This window comes from Dreissena polymorpha, unplaced genomic scaffold, assembly GCF_020536995.1.
Source record: "Dreissena polymorpha isolate Duluth1 unplaced genomic scaffold, UMN_Dpol_1.0 chrUn001, whole genome shotgun sequence".
Lineage (NCBI taxonomy): Eukaryota > Metazoa > Mollusca > Bivalvia > Myida > Dreissenidae > Dreissena > Dreissena polymorpha.
This window is the reverse complement of record NW_026273315.1, coordinates 1,067,657-1,086,106: the sequence shown is the minus strand read 5'-3', so window position 1 is coordinate 1,086,106 and position 18,450 is coordinate 1,067,657. Positions and strand designations below refer to the sequence as shown.

The 18,450-nt window shown below is 37.0% G+C and overlaps 1 protein-coding gene across 1 annotated transcript in view; it reads right to left on the bottom strand.

The window, feature by feature from the left end:
* The window catches only part of LOC127863108 (uncharacterized), a 78,064-nt gene that overhangs the window by 23,434 nt on the left and 36,180 nt on the right, over positions 1–18,450 (bottom strand). Inside the window, exons 18-29 of the mRNA XM_052402471.1 lie at positions 17,069–17,245; positions 16,147–16,383; positions 14,298–14,528; positions 13,942–14,036; positions 12,707–12,909; positions 10,852–11,009; positions 8,995–9,140; positions 8,549–8,643; positions 6,758–6,934; positions 3,709–3,804; positions 2,962–3,087; positions 1,957–2,135 (exon numbers count right to left, since the gene is read on the bottom strand). Coding sequence (XP_052258431.1) covers positions 1,957–2,135; positions 2,962–3,087; positions 3,709–3,804; positions 6,758–6,934; positions 8,549–8,643; positions 8,995–9,140; positions 10,852–11,009; positions 12,707–12,909; positions 13,942–14,036; positions 14,298–14,528; positions 16,147–16,383; positions 17,069–17,245 — 1,920 coding nt within the window. The remainder of the gene's footprint in view (positions 1–1,956; positions 2,136–2,961; positions 3,088–3,708; positions 3,805–6,757; positions 6,935–8,548; positions 8,644–8,994; positions 9,141–10,851; positions 11,010–12,706; positions 12,910–13,941; positions 14,037–14,297; positions 14,529–16,146; positions 16,384–17,068; positions 17,246–18,450) is intronic.

The window sequence follows — 18,450 nt, the reverse complement described above, 5'->3', positions numbered from 1 at the left end:
CTGGAAAAATGTTTCATAAATGAGCCTATGTCTGTGAAAAGGGGGCTTAATGCATGTGCATAAAGTGTCGTCCCAGATTAGTCTGTGCAGTTTGCACCGGCTAATCAGGGACAACACACTCAACCTACACAGGATTTTGGTTTTGAGATTTCCTTTAATCAAAAAATTCCTCAATGCGTAATCCCAGATTAGCCTGCGCAGTTTGCACAGGCTAATCAGGGACAACACTTTCCGCTTTAATGGATTTTTTTGTTCAAAGGAAGTATCTTCTTAGAAAAAAAACCAGTGTTAGCGGTCAGTGTTGTCCCTGATAAGACTGTGCAGACTGGACATTTTGTATGTGAAAAAATCTTGACAATATGAGCCGTGTTCTAAGAAAACTGGGCATAATGCATGTGCGTAAAGTGTCGTCCCCGATTAGCCGATGCAGTCCGCACAGGCTAATCAGGGACGACACTTTCCGCTTTTATGGCATTTTTAGTTTTAAGGAAGTCCCTCCTTACAGAAAATCAAGTTTAGGCAAAAAGTGTCGTCCCTGATTAGCAGTCTGGGACGACACTTTACGGACATGCATTATGCCCAGTTATCCCAGAACACGACTCATATAAACAAGACATAAAACATGTGCTAATGGGTCACAGAAGACCTCACATTTCAGTTTGACCTTGCCCTCTGAGGTAGGGAGAAAAGTTTTACACTAGAAATGCAATCTATTCATGGAAGTCAATAGTGGTAAGTCATCTTAGATAGCATGATGAATTACAAAGTTACAGTGAGAGAAGGCTGTTTTGTAGTCACATTAGACTTTTAAAGCCTAATTTTTTGTACAGACCAACCATGCTACTGTTATAAGATGCCTTTTTCAAATGGATGCACAAAAAACAACAACATAACAATATCTTTCAACAAGGGCTGTTTGTAAAACATGCATGCCCCCCATATGGGCTCTCCGTTGTAGTGAGAGCCATTTTGTGAATATGTTTTTTGTCACTGTGACCTTGACCTTTGACCTAGTGACCTGAAAATCAATAGGGGTCATCTGCCAGTCATGATCAATGTACCTATGAAGTTTCATGATCCTAGCCATAAGCATTCTTGAGTTATCATCCGGACACCATTTTACTATTTCGGGTCACCGTGACCTTGACCTTTGACCTAATGACCTGAAAAACAATAGGGGTCATCTGCGAGTCATGATCATTCTACCTATCAAGTTTCATGATCCTAGGAATAACTTCAAGTAACTATTCCGAATAAGAGTTCTTCAGTTATCATCCGGAAACCATTTTACTATTTCGGGTCATCGTGACCTTGGCCTTTGACCTAGTGACCTGAAAATCGATAGGGGTCATCTGCTAGTTATGATCAATCTACCTATCAAGTTTCATGATCCTAGGCCTAAGCGTTCTTGAGTTATCATCCGGAAACCATTTTACTATTTCGGGTTACTGTGACCTTGACCTTTGACCTAGTGACTTCATAATCAATAGGGGTCATCTGCGAGTCCTGATCAATCTACCTATCAAGTTTCATGATCCTAGGCCTAAGCATTCTTGAGTTATCATCCGGAAACCATTTTACTATTTCGGGTCACTGTGACCTTGACCTTTGACCTAGTGACCTCAAAATCAATAGGGGTCATCTGCGAGTCATGATCAATCTACCTATCAAGTTTCATGATCCTAGGCATAAGCGTTCTTGAGTTATCATCCGGAAACCATTTTACTATTTCGGGTCACCGTGACCTTGACCTTTGACCTAGTGACCTCAAAATCAAGGTCATCTGCGAGTCATGATCAATGTACCTATGAAGTTTCATGATCCTTGGCCCAAGCGTTCTTGAGTTATCGTCTGACAACCACCTGGTAGACGGACCGACCGACAGACAGACCGACATGAGCAAAGCAATATACCCCCTCTTCTTCGAAGGGGGGCATAATAAAGTTCGAAATTTACCGTAATGCATTCAAATTTCGACCAAACACAGCATGAACAACGTTGTCACGATATCCCGCATTCCAGGGATGCTTATGCGTGAGATCCACAACAATATCCATGGCTTCAGGTGGACTTTGACCAGGAATGGCACCATCCGCAAATTTGGGCTGAATCCTCACAGCAAAGTTCACTTTGGACTGGTAGAAAATGGGATAAAAATAGGTTAAACTACATATTATATTCATACTCAACAGATACTATTGTAAGAAATTGCTAATTCTTTTATTTAATTTTCTTCTGGAAAAGCAACTGCCTTACTTAACTAATTTCTGGGAATCTCACCTTGACTTTGAGAAAATGTATTACCAGGTACACCTGTTTTAAAGGATCAGTTTATGCTGACTTTTTTTCTATAAATTGAAAGAGGATCATTTAAACTAAACCTTTAAAATATAACATGAATCAACAAATAAAAGCGAATTTGACCAGTTATTTTTATACCAGGCTTACAAATGAGCCTTGTTCAGCTAAAACTGAACCCATTTATGCCTAGCATCTAGAAAAAAGGCCTTGGCAAACAGCGTAAACCCAGATGAGACGCCGCATGATGCAGCGTCTCATTAGGGTCTGAGCTGTTCGCTTTAAGGAATTTCTGTAACAAATATTCTAAATATAGAAATAAATATACTAGACATCCCTAATTTTGGAAATAAATTGATCCAATTTAGAAGTATGGGAGAGTCCACTAGGCATAAATGGGTTAATGCATCAAGTGACGTCTGAGATTAGTCTGAGCAGTCTGCGGAGACTAATCAGGCACGACGGTTTCCTCTAAAAGGGTATTCTCGCTATAAAGAGACATCCTTTATAAGAAAAATACAATAAAAGTGTCAAGTGTTGTCCCTGATTAGCCTGTGCAGACAGCACAAGCTAACCTAGGACGACACTTTAGGCACATGCATTAACCCAATTTTCCCAGAATGAGCCTCATATCTTTGAGAATTCATGGCAATGACTACCCACATTCCAAGATGGCAGCTCCCACACGCTGGGTATGGCAGGTATCTGAGGGAACTGTGGCTGAGGCCGGGCAACTGGTTGCTGTGGTAACATGACCTCTGCTGGGTTATCATGACCTAGTATGGCCGCCTGAAGACACAAAACCCTTTAATGCTTGGATACCGAAATTCTGAAGAGTTTGTTGTTCTTTGAAAATTTAAATAAAATTAAAGATTTTTCTTAAATTCCAGTTTTAAAGGCTTCATTTTTTTACCATTAAAAAGATATCAAAAATATTGTTCCACTACAAGTCATGCATCTTTCATGCTTAAATGTCAATACAGGCATTTTAAGATGCTAGATGTATTTCAACAAATATTACATGTATCAAGCTAAATTGCTTTTTATCAATAGTTAAACCTATTACAGAAATAATTCAAACATGGTCTATTCTTATGAGAATGTGTTTTAGGATTGTTCATCACTGGTCAGCATGTTGAAAAGATTGCCCTTTGAAATGCAGTTTGATTGGCTAGAAGCAAGCAAAGAATACCACTACACAAGTTTTGATATATATTACTAATAAACAATAATATTTACCCACTAACATTACTTGAGTACTCCGTGTTTATAAGAATACTGTGAAATCATATTTTTTTAGAATTACCAATGTGCCACACAGGTCTCCTACAAACATTTGTGCTTTCTGCGTAAAACAAATTGTGGCTTGATTTTAACTCATAAAATGTTTCTAAATGATCTACAAATTACCCCAAGGTGATTAACTTCAGAAACAATCACTCCTTCCAACTTCTTAAACTTCTCATAGATGCTTGACAACGACCTTTTCAGACGCCCACTACTTGCCTGCAAAAAAATCATGGAAAAACTATTATAATGGCAAGCCAGTTTAAGCCAATTTAGAATGCATACATATTTAAATCAATATCTTTAAAGCAAACACCTTAATGGCAAGCTATTGACTGAATACAATTGAGCCGAAGAAATGGGGCTTAATGCATGTGCATAAAGTGTTGTCTCAGATTAGCCTGTGCAATCTACACAGGCTGATCAGGGACAACAATTTCCGCTTTAAAATTTATGAAATTTTTTGTTTCAAGGAAGTCTCTGCTTAATGATATTCTTATCTAGGCAAACAGCTTTGTCTCATTCTGCACAGGCTAATCTGGAAAGACACATGTATTGTGTATCGTTTTCCAAGAGTGTAGCTCATTTCTAAAGACCCTCTAAAGACTGGAATGGGTATGTGAATGCCTCAATGTTTTGGACTGGTTACATAATTTATGTCTCCAATGGTCATCACAAGTAAATGTATTAGTAAAGCAGATATCATCCACATCATGCAAAAATGATCAGCATATCCTGAGGAACAAGAGCCATATTAACATGGCTATCCGCGCAGAAATGTGTTTGCTTGTATGAGAACATTTGTTTAAGAGAGCAGAATAATAAATATAGGGAGATAATTAAAAAACTACGGCAGATAGATTTATGGTTCATGTTCATTGCACTTCTCCTACTTGCCATCTGTTAATATTTCAAGTTTCAAGTAAATCCCTTCTGTAGATTTAGAGCTATGCTCTGGACAAAACTTAAAATTATATAAAGGGTGATAATTCAAAAACTAAAGTATATTGAGTTATGTTTCTAGGTCACTGCACTTCTCCTAGTTGACATCTGTTTATATTTCAAGTTTCAAGTAAATCCCTTCAGTAGATTTAGAGTTATACTCTGCACAAAATTTACTTTGAAACTAAATAAAGGGATATTATTCGAAAACTAAGATAGATAGAGTTATGGTTCTTAGCCAATGCACTTCTCCTACTTGCCATCTGTTTATATTTCAAGTTTCAAGTAAATCTCTTCCGTAGATTTAGAGTTATGCTCCGGACAAAACTTTACTTTGAAATTATATAAAGGGAGATAATTCAAAAACTAAGGTAGATAGAGTTATGGTTCTTGATTATTACACTTCTCCTAGTTGCCATCTGTTTATAATCTAAGTTAAAAGTAAATCCATTGGCATTGAATAGATTTGGAGTTATGCTGTGGACAAAGTTTCGGACAGAAGGATGGATGGACAGACTGACAGGACCAATTACTATATCCCCTCCGAAATTTTGGCGGAGATAACAATGCCTTAAGTTTGAATGTTGTTCGTTAACAATAGTAGGAGAAAGCCTCCTGACAAGTTTTGGTATACATACAGAAAGACAGACAGACAGACGAACGAAAAGACAGACAGATAGAAAGATAAGTTTATGGATATTCCAGTATATCCATAATAGCAAACTTCCAATTATGACAGGTCTGTGTGTGAGAAAGGCACACTGTATTCTCCGTATGGATACATGAAGGTTCTGTCTAGTCATCCACATTTATTTTAGCCTTGCTCTGAGAAAACTGGGCTAAATTCATGTGCACAAAATGTCTTAATAGATTAGCCTGTGCATTCTGAACAGGCTAGTCAGGCACTGTCAGCTTTCAATATTTTTTTTGCTTATAGACAGTGCTTCAAGAAAATTCAGTGAAAGGGGACTGTACAGGCTAATCTGGGTTGATACTTTACACACATGCATTCTGCCCAGTTCTGGGTTGATACTTTACACCCATGCATTCTGCCCAGTTCTGGGTTGATACTTTACACACATGCATTCTGCCCAGTTTTCTCAGAGCGAGGATCACTTGGTCAACATTCATAGAAATTTGATTTAAAATAAGTAAGACAGTGAAATAATTGTCAGTTACAGCTTGCAAATAGAGCTTAGTATAAATGTTTCTGACAAAAACATTATTTATTGACATTAAAATCTTCTCATCATTACTTTATCACTTAATCGACAAGATGGGAACGTCCATGCCAAAGAATGTATTTTTCCTCATTTTATACCCTTTGTTACTTGTATCAATTTTTTTGAATGCCGTTCACTTTCCAGCCACATCAGCAAAAAAGTTAAAAGCGTTTATTCCATATTTATATTTGCTCTATATCTGGACTTTACTCGCTGCTGAATTTCTTTGTGAGATGACCTTATACAGCTCCAGTAAGATAATTTGAGTCATGTTCTGACAAAACTGGGCTTAATACATGTGCGTAAAGTGTCGTTCCAGATTAACCTGTGCAGTCCGCAAAGGCTTATCAGGGACGACACTTTGCCCTTTTATGGTATTTTTAGTTTCAAGGAAGTCCCTCCTTACCAAAAATCAAGTTTAGGCGGAAAGAGTCATCCCTGATTAGCCTGTGCGGACGGCACAGGCTAATCTGGGACGACACTTTACGCACATGCATTATGCCCAGTTTTCTCAGAACACGACACATTTGAGTAAAGTCGAGATATAAGGCAAATTTTTTGTTACTAAATAATTGCTCATCGCCTTTTTACTGATATGGCTGGAATGTGAGCGTCATTTAACAATTAAACACATGAAATAAAGGGCATACAACAGTCAACAGGGTAAAAAAATGCCTCAGAATGGATGAAGCAATCTAAGCTTTCATGTGATTATCTCCTCTGTTAATTGAAGATTAAGGAAATATGAAATGATTTTGATTCAGTAAACAAAAAATAAACATTTATTCTGCTGTTTATAGTTTTCTTTGTCAGCACAGGCTAATCAGGTACAATGCTTTCCGCTTTGATTATATATTTTGTTTACAAAAAGTCTCTTCTTAGGCTTATCTGAAATGACACTTTACAAACATGCATTAAGACTTGTTTTCCCCCAATCTAGGCTATATTGTATAAATAATTCACTTACATAAAATGCCTTATCCATGCATGCACAATAGAATAGTTACCTCCGAATTTTTAAAATCGATATCAGCATCCACTGTTATTGACTGTTGGTAGACGTGCTGAAAGGATTGGTTAATGTGCATCGTGAATCCTTCACCCTTCATGTCCATAGTGGTGGTCATCAAAAGGTGGTGGTCAGTTGGGACCATGGTCAACAGGCCAGAAAATGTCATGGTGCGCTGGAAGTAATTTAAGCCTCATTCTGGAAAAATTGGGCTTAATGCATGTGGATAAAGTGTCATCCCAGTTTAGCCTGTGCAGTCTGCATAGGCTAATCAAGGATGACACTTTCCACTTTAATGGCAAAGTTTGTTTAAAAGAAGTCTCTTCTAAACAAACATCCAGCTAAGGCAGTGTGGTATAGCTTGCACTGGTCACGCCTACTTGCAGGACACGCCTCCGGCATGAATGCCTGTTTGATAGCATGTTCAGAGACAGACTGTTTTGTATGCTTGACGAGTACGGATGTAAATAAAACCAGTATAACTTTCAATGGTGTTTGTTCCTTAAATGGAGTTCCTTTAATGGTGATAAATAGTGTATTCTGTAGAAGAAACACTACAGGAAGAAAGTGTATTTCCAGGTTAGCTGTGCAGACTGCACAGGCTCATTGTGTATGACACTTAAGGCGCAGGCATAGAGCACAGTTCTTCCAGAACGCGGCAAATTTGACAAGTATATTTCAATAAAATGTTAATTTTAACAGTATTATGTACAATTCCGTGTTTTATCTGGACAAGTACACAGCTGACATAACATACATGGTCATATCTGTGCAAGCTGTGTATGAAAACATCCTAGTAGTGAACATGAATCTTTTATTTTCCTTCAATTATTTGCATCATGCACATTTAATATACACAACAATGTCAAGTCTGCAAAAGAGCACAAGCAGTACCTTTTTTAAATAACGTTAAGAGATATTAGTTGTTAACATCATTTTCTCAAAAAATGAGCTCTACAAGATTGTAAAGAAAGTTATACGAAGAATGTTTTAAATGCAGAATTATTGATTTTATAAAAACTTTCCCAGTTCATCAAAAGGTTTAGGTTCTACACAATTATACATATTTATCATGGCTGACACCTTCCCAATAGACATAGAAACCTTATGTTGTCCAATACAGAACATATTAAAAGCATGTCCGTCTAATACGTTCAATATTGGAAGATCACATGGTTTTAATGACAACAGCTGATTGGATGGTATTTTTCAATACAGGATGAAAGTTAGGTTTTCCTTAAAGTCATGATATAAAATACTTATACAAATTGCAAACACTCAATTGGAAACTATTATTCAGCTGCTAAGTTAATAAACTGAATATTCATGTACTGGAAATTCGGCAATTAAGTAGACAGGCATAATTTGGAACAAATAACAGTCCTGTATTCCAGTCACATATTTTTGGAAGTTGCCCAAAACTGTGCCTAAATATACACCAAAATCTTTATTCCCACTACATAACTGCCAATATAGCGTGCCTTATTTAAACCAATATGAGCCTTGCTCTGTGAAAACAGGGTTTAATGCATAACAACAAGTTGTCTTCAGCGTTTAGCCTGTGCAGTCAGCATAGGCTAATCAGGGACGACACCCTCTTCCTTATAATACTGGATTTTTGTTATGAAGAGACTTTCTAGAAACAAAAACTCCATAAAAGCAAAATGTGCTGTCCAAGATTAGCCTGTGCAGACTGCACAGGCTAATCTGCAACAACACTTAACCCACATTTATTAAACCCCATTTTGCCAGAGCAAGGCTCATATGCGCCTTATCTTTGGTCAGTCACCTGTTTTCCATCAAAATCATACGTGATGTCATGGTGCCCTTTGAACTGACCAGGTGCAACAGGGGCTAGCGTACTGTCCACTGTTATCACTTTGTCTGAAATGTCAAGGAAATGTCCAGCCATCTAACAAATGTTATAGAAAATGTAAGTATTTAGGCACAACTTTATGTTCATGTAAACTCTTTTGATATCAATGTGTCATGCAGTTAATAGAATGACGGAATCATTTGGATTTACAAATGCATTTGGTTATGCGACAAAAGTTAAAGCAAAATGTGAGTTTGATCAATTATTTAATTATCTTTAAGCAGCAATTCTATTATGTTCTCCATTCAAATGTTTTAGATTAAAGTTATGTTGAATTTAACTTACTGGAAACAGGCATCAAGTTGCAATGACCATTATAAGAATTGTTTAGGGAATATAAGGCTTGAACAATGTCTTACCGTACAATTTGACAGTGGTATGAGCGGTCTGCTGCATTCCCTCTGTGACCTTGTGCATGGAGAAGTGCACCTCGCTGGTGTCTCCGTGCGCCATTGCATACTCAGGGATCAGGTGGAAGGCATACAGCATGGGATAGTCTTGTGAACTGTTACAGATGAACGTTTACTCAACTTAGAAATGGGTTCTATGTTACAATGATAGCAGTTGTACCCACGACTTAGTTTAAGTGTACATGACTCAGGCAAACAAGTATTGCTTCACATGAATATATATGGACAGTGCTCTGTGAATAGGGCGTTTAATGCATGTGTGTTAAGTGTCGTCCCAGATCAGCGCGTGCAATCTGCACAGGCGAATCAGAGACGACACTTTCCGCTATTATAGTATTTTTTTTTAAAGAAAGTCTCTTCTTAGTAAAAATCAAGTTACAGCGGAGAATGTTGTCCCTGATTAGCCTGTGTGGTCTGCACAGGCTAATCTGGAATCACACTTTAAGCACATGCATTAAACCCCATATTCACAGATCACGGCTCATATGTCAGTTACAACTATACTTCACAGGGATGTTATGTATCAGGTTTCAAATCAATTCATTTAGGAAATACACATGTATGTAAGAAGTTTGCTCCATTTACAATCCCCGGTAATGTTTTTGAGAGACTGACTCACTGAAAGAGTGACTGAAATATACCCACTTCAGAACATGACCTACGCTTCAGGAGGGAAATAACGTAATGCTCAATATTGTTTATTACACGGGTGTTATTACACTAGTTATATAACTACTAAATGACGTCATTTATTGACAAAATGACGTCATTATTCCAGCGAATTTCTTCAGTAAAACTCTTTTACAATGTGAATAAACATGGAAAAGAGCATAAATAAAAAGAAAATCTGTTGATCGTGTTATAAATAGAATCTTAGATTCGTGGTCATGTTGTATTGAATTTATTAAACTCGTCAAACTCGGCAAGCCTCGCTTTTATCTTTATTTAGATGACTTGTTTAATAAATTCAATAGAAAACGACCACTCATGCAAGATCCTATATCTAAAACATACTTTGCTATGTTATTAAAAAAAACAACATCACAGGATATGTTAGACGCTGAGCTAAAACTATTTGTCATTTTCTTGTATACTTCCTATTCAATAAAAGGTATAACATACTCATTATTATAGGGATATCTGAGTAAATTAAGATGAAGAAATAAATAGTTATGACTAGAAATAAACACTTTATTTCTGTATTCGATACAATTAAACTAACTGATCTTTCTAAGTCCTGGAGAACAATTATCATTGTTAAACAACTCAACCGACAATGCAGTTCTAGATTGTGTGCACAGAATAGTAAATATGAACCTTGCTCTGCAAGAATGGGGCTAATTTCATGTGCGTAAAGTGTCATCCCAGATTAGCCTGTGCAGTCTGTACAGGTCTATCAGGGACAACACTTTCAAATTTCATGTAACGGAAGTCTCTTCTGAGCCAAACTCCAGTGTAGGCAAAATAGTGTCAAACTGCCGAGGCTCAAATAATAATGCCTTGTACAAGATTTGCACATGCTGAATGTATGTCCCAAAATTTATGTACTTAAAATCCTTTTTGGATCTTTTTATTCAATTTTTCACAGCTGAATGACTTTCAAAGCCGACTGCATGGGCTAATCTCAGCTTAAACTTGATTTTTTTGCTGATTTGAGACCTTTTTTAAGCTAAAAATTTGAAAGCAGAAATTGTCATCCCTGATAAGCCTGTGCAAACTGCACAGGCTAATCTGGGATGACACTTTTAGCATATGAATTAAGCCAGTTTTCAAACAACAGGGCTAATATTCTTTGAAAGGGCCTACCAATGATACGAGGCCATAAACTCCACATCCGCAACAGCCTTGTCAGGCTCAGTCTCACTCTTGGTTGCCGTGATGTTTAGTTGCCACTGACCAGACAAAGTCGGGGAAATATAGAAAAATTTGAGCCTCATATTGCCGACATCATGCTTGTGGTAAATCTGAATAAATAAGTAAATATGTTGATAAACTGGCATATCAATGTGGAAACAGAAATGGTAGGGGGCAGGTAATGGGTTCACATTAAGCCTTTTCCACTTAGATCCGTATTTTTACGCATTTGTTGTCCCTTAGAAAGTTATATTTAATTTAAGACCTTTCTTACTAGAATCAAGTTTTTAAGACTTCATCTCGACACCTTAGTTACTGATGAGCAGCGAACAGCATAAAACCTGAATAGACTGCGAGTTACCCCAAGACTGTTCTGTTTTTTTTATTAAAATCGAATCAGATTCAACAAAACAAACAATTTGATACCAAGATGTAATTTACTTTAAACACAAAATGCAACACAAACAGCAAAAAAAACTTTTTTTACAAATATTAAGCACGCATGCTCATGACCTCATTATTAACACGTTAAACAATAAAAGTCATAATCTTTCTTGCTAAAACTGCAGCTTTTTAGGGATGTTTTTCATTATTTCTTTAAAATCGGGGACGTAGAGGTATGATTAACAGAAAAACAGGTTACTGTCTTATCTTTTTGTAATATATCTGGCTCGGCACTTATAAATAACGGCTCGGCAAGCTTCACCGTTATATTATTCTAAGCCTTGCCTGATATATTACAAAAAGATCAGGCAGTAACCTGTTATTCTCTATATGCTGGTTGCAAAAGCCATTCTCACCAAGCTTCTTATGGGGGAAAGGGTTAATACAACATATTAAAGTAGATCATGTTAAGTTAGGAACTATTTGTTGCACAAGGTTGGCATGAATACCCATGAAATGATAGATTTATATGGAAAAAAGTTTAATATTTTGACATTAACTGTGATGAACTGTGGTCAAAGAGGAAATATTTGCAAGTTTTTGCTGCAACAAAGGGCCCACTAATAATGACCAAAACAGAAATTATTTCTTTTATCTTGGTGGATATATTTTTATTTAGAGAAATTTGATTATGCATATATTGCTTACATGAGATTCACATAAATTGTTTTAGAATTATAAATTAAAAAATGACATTCATAGAAAGACCTGAAAATGAAGTAGGTAGACAATTTGAAATTCAATGAAGATAATAAATTTCCTTAATATTCCCACTACAAGCTGTGGTCATACAGACCAAGTTTCCCCTTACAAGCTGTTGTCATACATATAAAGATCCTTCCCCTAACAAGCTGTGTTCATACCAACCAAGTTTCCCCTTACAAGCAGGGTAATACAGATCAAGATTTTTCCCCTAAGAAGCTGTTGTCAAACAGACTATTTTTCCCCTTACAGGCTGTGGTCATACAGACCAAGTTTCCCCTTACAAACTGTGGTTATACAGAGCAAGTTATCCCTACAAATCTGTTTCATACAGATCAAGAGCTTTCACCTTTCAAACTGTTGTCATACAGACCAAGTTTCCCCTTACAAACTGTGGTTATACAGACTAAGTTTTCCCTTAAAAGCTGTTTTCATACAGATGAAAATCTTTCACCTTACAAGCTGTTGTCATACATACCAAGTTTTCCCTTACAAGCTGTGGTCATACAGGCCAAGTTCCCCCTTACAAGCTGTGGTCATACAGGCCAAGTTTCCCCTTTCAATCTGTGGTCATACAGACCAAGTTTTCCCTTACTGGCTGTGGTCATAAAGACCAAGTTTCCACTTACAATCTGTGGTCACACAGTTTTTTTTTTATTACCCTATAACCCCATCCCAAGTAGGGTTCCTGCAGGTAAGTAATCAGGTCTGTATAGTGGAAGTCATAGAGGTTGGCTGTTTTCAAACTCGTCCAGTCACCATGGTAACTGAGTGACATCTCTGGCCACTCCGAGTCAACAATAAGGTCGCCAGTCTTCCTGTTGTTGGTCAGATGCCAGTAGAAATATCTATTCATCATGGAACCTGTTTGAGCAAAAATGCAATAATTACAATAAGCCCTACAAAATGTGATTTTTATAAATCTACAAAGAAAGCTTTCAATAGAAATCTAACCTGCAATTATACTAATTGATAATCAATGTAAATGCTGAGGATATGTAAAATTGAAAACTTGTGTTGATTAAACACTTTCAAAATAACTCAAATAGTAAGTGTATGTAGTATAGTTTTAAGATTATTTTCTAAATCAACAAAATAAAATATTTTGATGGCAAATCAAATAAGGCATTTTCAAATTTTACAGTCAAAATACGACCCCAAGATTCTTGGTTTAACAAGCAAATTTATTGAATTGATATCCCCCGCCAATATGCTTCTGGACACAAAAGTGTTATATTTGACACTAACAAAAGCATTTTATCAAGATACAAAGGGCCATAAGTTAACTCCGTTATTAACAGATGGTGTACAATGGTGTGCATCATCCTCTTATCCATATATATACTCATACCAAGTTTCAATGAAATCCGCCAAAGCACTTCCAAGATATAATTCCAGACACAAAAGTGCCGGCCGGCCGGCCGGAAAGACGGACAGATGGACGGACGACGCCAAAACAATATCCCTCCGCCTATGGCGGGGGATAATTATGCTGTTCATGAAAAATCTCAGGAAAATATAATGACTCTTACCTTTCATTTAAATAGTATTTGAACAAGATAGAGAGAATATTTTCCCTCACAACTACAGTAACACTAGTCTTAAGATAGTAAATTAATGTTACCCCAGATTATTTGTTTGAACCCTCATCTGGGAAAACTTGGCTTATTGCAAGTGCAGTCTGCACAGGCTAATCAGGGATGACACCTTCCGCCTAAAGTGAATTTTTATTTTGAAGTGACTATTTTAAAACATGAAATTCCATAAAAGCGTCCTCCCTGATTAGCCTGTGAGGTTTGCGTAGGTTAACCTTGGGCGACACTTTACGTACATGCATTTAGCCCAGTTTTCCTGGAATGAGTTCCATTTTAAATGTCACAATTGTTGTCTACTGACCTTCAGCTCGGTGCGAGTATCTGAGGTTATCAACCAGCGCTCCGTCTGCCTGCTGCTCTATGAAGTACTCCCACACATGGTCGTACCAGGTGACACTGGGCAAAACAACAGTTAATATTAATTAATGCATGTGCGTAAGGAGTTGCCCCACATCAGCCTGTGCAGTCTAATTTTGTTATTGCATATTTATTCAAATAAAATTACAAGACATATCGTGATATAAAGTTAATGCATGAATTAGGCGGGAAAATTGTCTATACTATTTTTTACATAATATTATCATATTTATACTATGCAAAATTGCTACTTAATAATTTCTTCTTAAAAATATTTATCAAATCCTAACACAGACTTACCCGTCACGTTGTGTCATCTTAACTGACAAGTCGAATGGTCCAGACAGTGGGAAATATGCATGCTGTGATGAACCAGTGACATTAGCATGCGTAAACTTTGCGCAGAACGAGCGCCCTATAATATTTGTCATTTGGGTGTCTTCTGGCATGCAGTACCAGTCTGTAGTTTCAACATTCGGGTCGTTGAATAGTATTTGTGACCCAGAATGATGAAGCAAGTACATTTTGCCGCTGAAATATACATGGCAGCACATGTGATAACAACAGTGCACTGATAGCTATCAGTCTTATGATGGGCACCATGCGAAAATGGGTCTTATGTCATAAGCGGCCAACATAGCTTGAGACCAGCCTGCGCAATCGCTGTTAGCTGTAAAGACACAAATGGTTTTGTGGTCTCATTAGCGGACAGGGTAGCTCCTGACCAGACTGTGTAGGCTGGTATGGAGCTATGCTGGATGCCTTAAGGCTATTTTCGCATGATGCTGCTCTTATCATTTTTATAATTGATTAAAGAGTTCAAATGTTCACAGACCAGTTAAACTTACAGCCAGTTTGTGATGGTATTTAAAACAATAAGAAAATATTAATTGAATCTGTGATATTATTCTGCATGAATTTCACTATGAAGTTATTTAAAAACATTAAATAAATAAATTACGTGTATTATTATTTTTGCTTAAATCTGACGTAACCGAGATGATATATTTATTGGCTGTTAAAGGTTTTGAGCAACCAGGCAAAGAAACTCTCAATTGGGCTGAAATTAACAAGATGGTTTTTTGTCTGTCTGTGCATTTTATAACAAAATTCAAATCACACAGCTATTACATTATCATTGTCCTCACTGATACTTTCGGCACCAATAGTATTTTCAATTTGTATCTTTTTTTATTTAACATTAAAAATCACTGACCCCCCCCCCCCCCCCCGCCCCCGCTCAAAAACACAAAACCAAAACATGATGAGATGAAAATTTAACATAATGTTCGATAAAATGATTCACTGTTCCAGCTCAAAAACTACCAGATAAATGCTGACTTACAGATAAAGTTAAGGCTGTTTAAGCCAAATTAGACCCCATAATTATGAGCCATGCCAAGCTAAAATGGGTGACTCTTCGAGCAGTCTGTTCACATGCTACCCAGTTTACAAATAAGACTTGGAAACCATAGTAACTTTTTAACTCTTTCAGTGCTGGAACCGAATTTTGAAGGCCTTTGCAAACAGTTTGGATCCAGATGAGTCAACACAAAACATGGCGTCTCATCAGGATCCAAACTGTTTGCTATTCTGATAGTATTTTTTTGAAAAAATCAAAGAAAATGCTAATTTTAGCAATTCAGCAGACGAAATTTTAGCAGACGACAAATTTCCCAGCATGCAAAGGGTTAAGGGTAGCTCCTGTCCAGAGTGAGCAGACGCCAGGGCTGGTCTAGGGCTATGCTGATCTAATCAAATATGGTGTAAGACCCATTTTTGGATAAAGCTCCAAATTTGCTCATCGCATATTTGGCTAAACCAAGAAATAGAAAAGAAGAATTATACCAGTTTTTAACAAAATTAGAACTTATATACTTGTGATGGCCTGTTTTCATTGACAATATATGTGTGATCTATAAGCACAAATACAAGTTTAAATTGTGATATATATTTATGTTCTCTTTTGTTCAGAAACATGTTCTCTGTGATAAACACACACAAGCAGAGTTAGTTAGTAGGACTTTCTTTAACCTATTTTACTCAATTCCAGTACAAAAACTGATGTTACATCATAATGGCAGCTTAATATACTTTTGCATAAAGTTCAGGTTACTGTTCACAAGCAATACACAGTTAAGTACACTACCTGAAGTGCAATAGCCTCTCCGAGTCCTTGCTTTTACTTAACAAAATAGGCTGCAAACTGAACTGGATTCTCTTTTTCGATGGGTTTTCTGTGGTGACCATGACATCATCATAGCCATACTTGACCTTGAACTTTCCGCCTCTCTCTGACCCTGCTAACAAGGTCATCTCTATCCCGGAGCTGTGCACACTGCCACCTACTGGAATTTCTAGACGACCCGTCATTTCAGAGGCAAACCTGCGAAAGCATATATACATATATAGGCATAATATGTAATCATTGCTTTGTAAAAAGGGAGTTTAATGCATGTGCGTAAAGTATGCACTGGATAATCAGGGACGACACTTTTTCCCTTGATTATCCCTTGATTATTTTTTTGCTAAGAGGAGAATTTCTTTTAACAAAAAATACAATAAAAGCGGTTAGTGTCTTCACTGATAATCCTGTATGGACTGAACAGGCTAATCTGGGACGACACTTTGCGCACATGCATTAAACCCAATATTTTTTCAGAGCAAAGCTTGAAAACAAAATGGCCTCAAGTTTGCTAAAACTTATCAGGGAAGACACTTTCCCCTCTTATGAATTTGTTTTATTTTAAGGTGGTCTTTCCTAAACAAAATCTAGTATAGGTGCAAAGTGTCATCCCGATAAGCAAATCTGGGAGGACACTTTACAAACATGCATAAAGCCCCGTTTTCACAATACATAGCTCACCTAGCAAATCCTCTCATCTTTGTAGTTTCAGAGATTTTTATTTTCATTTTTGCCATTTAAGTGTATATTAGACTCATGGCTTCCAAAAAAAATCAAAATTGAGGATGGGGGAGCTAAAAAAAAAAGGTAAAAATTCAAAAATCATTTATTTGTTAATATTCTAAATTTCTACAAATGCTCTACATGACTGTATAAGTAAACTCACACAATCTGTTGTTCTGAGATGGCCTCTATGTTAGGGCTCTGCTGTGCCATAAACATGAGAGCATTGGAGGTCAAGTCTATGTGGATGTAGTTGAAGCCGCCCACATTCACCGTCATGTTCAATGGGAGACCTGCACACGTCGGCAGAACCTTTTCCAGCCCAACCAACTCAATATTCCTGAAATAGGCATCAAAACTGTTAGTCTTCAGATGTTAAGATGCACTTTTGAGTCATATTTTGGGACAATGGGGCTTACTGCGTGTGCTTAAAGTGTTGTCCCAGATTAGCCTCTGCAGTCCTCACAGGATAATCAGGGACAGCACTTTCCACTTTTATGAAATTTTTCATTTAACCCTTTACCTCTTAGATACGTATTTTAACAATCTTGTAGTCCCTTAGAAAATCAAATTTTATTAAATACCTTTCTTGCTAGATTCAAGTTTTAAAGGCTTCATTTCCAACCCTTAGATACTGATGAGCAGGAAACAGCATAAAACCTTTGCAGACTGCGAGTTACTCACATTGTGTTCTGGTTTTATGCTGTTTGCACATAGCCATTTTCACTTTGCCTCTGAGTGGGAAAGGGTTAAACTAAGTATGTCTCCTCTGAACAAACATCAAGACTATGTGGAAAGTGTTGTCCCTTTATGAACATGCATCAACCCTTTCAGTGCTGGAACCAAATTATGAAGGCCTTTGCAAACAGATTGGATCCTGATGAGACGCCACAGAACGTGGCGTCTCATCAGGATCCAAATTGTTTGCTATTCTGATAGTTTTTTTTTTAAATCGAAGAAAGTGCTAATTTTAAAAATTCAGCAGACGACATTTTAGCAGACTACAAATTTCCCAGCATGCAAAGGGTTAAACCCATTTTCCCAGAGCAAGAGTGAAATGCAAGAATAATTTTCATATGCTTAAGACAATCTCTGAGTGCTCTATGCAGAGAGTAACAGTTTTGATTTAGATGACAGCCTACCTACAGAAGAATGTCATTTTTTGTATTCTACAAAATTCTTGAACAATACCAACATACACAGTAAAAACAACAGGCAACCAAGATGGTTGACAGCACTAGCATACAAAAGGAGGATACCAAAAAGCATTGCCACCACAGCTTTTAAGCCCATAAAACAACATACTAAAATTTGAGAAATAATGTCACCTTTTCTTTTATCGGTGCACGTATTCACCAACCCATTCTTAGACTTAAGAATAAAGAATGGACTTAGAACCAAGAAAAATATTAGTTCAGTGTTATATATTTACAAGCCTTCACCGGTGATAATGTCCTTAACTAACTGTTCTATATGAAGAATCACGTAGAGAGAGGCTTTAAATGACAAGTTTGACTCAATATTAAAGCAAATGTTTAATTCTTC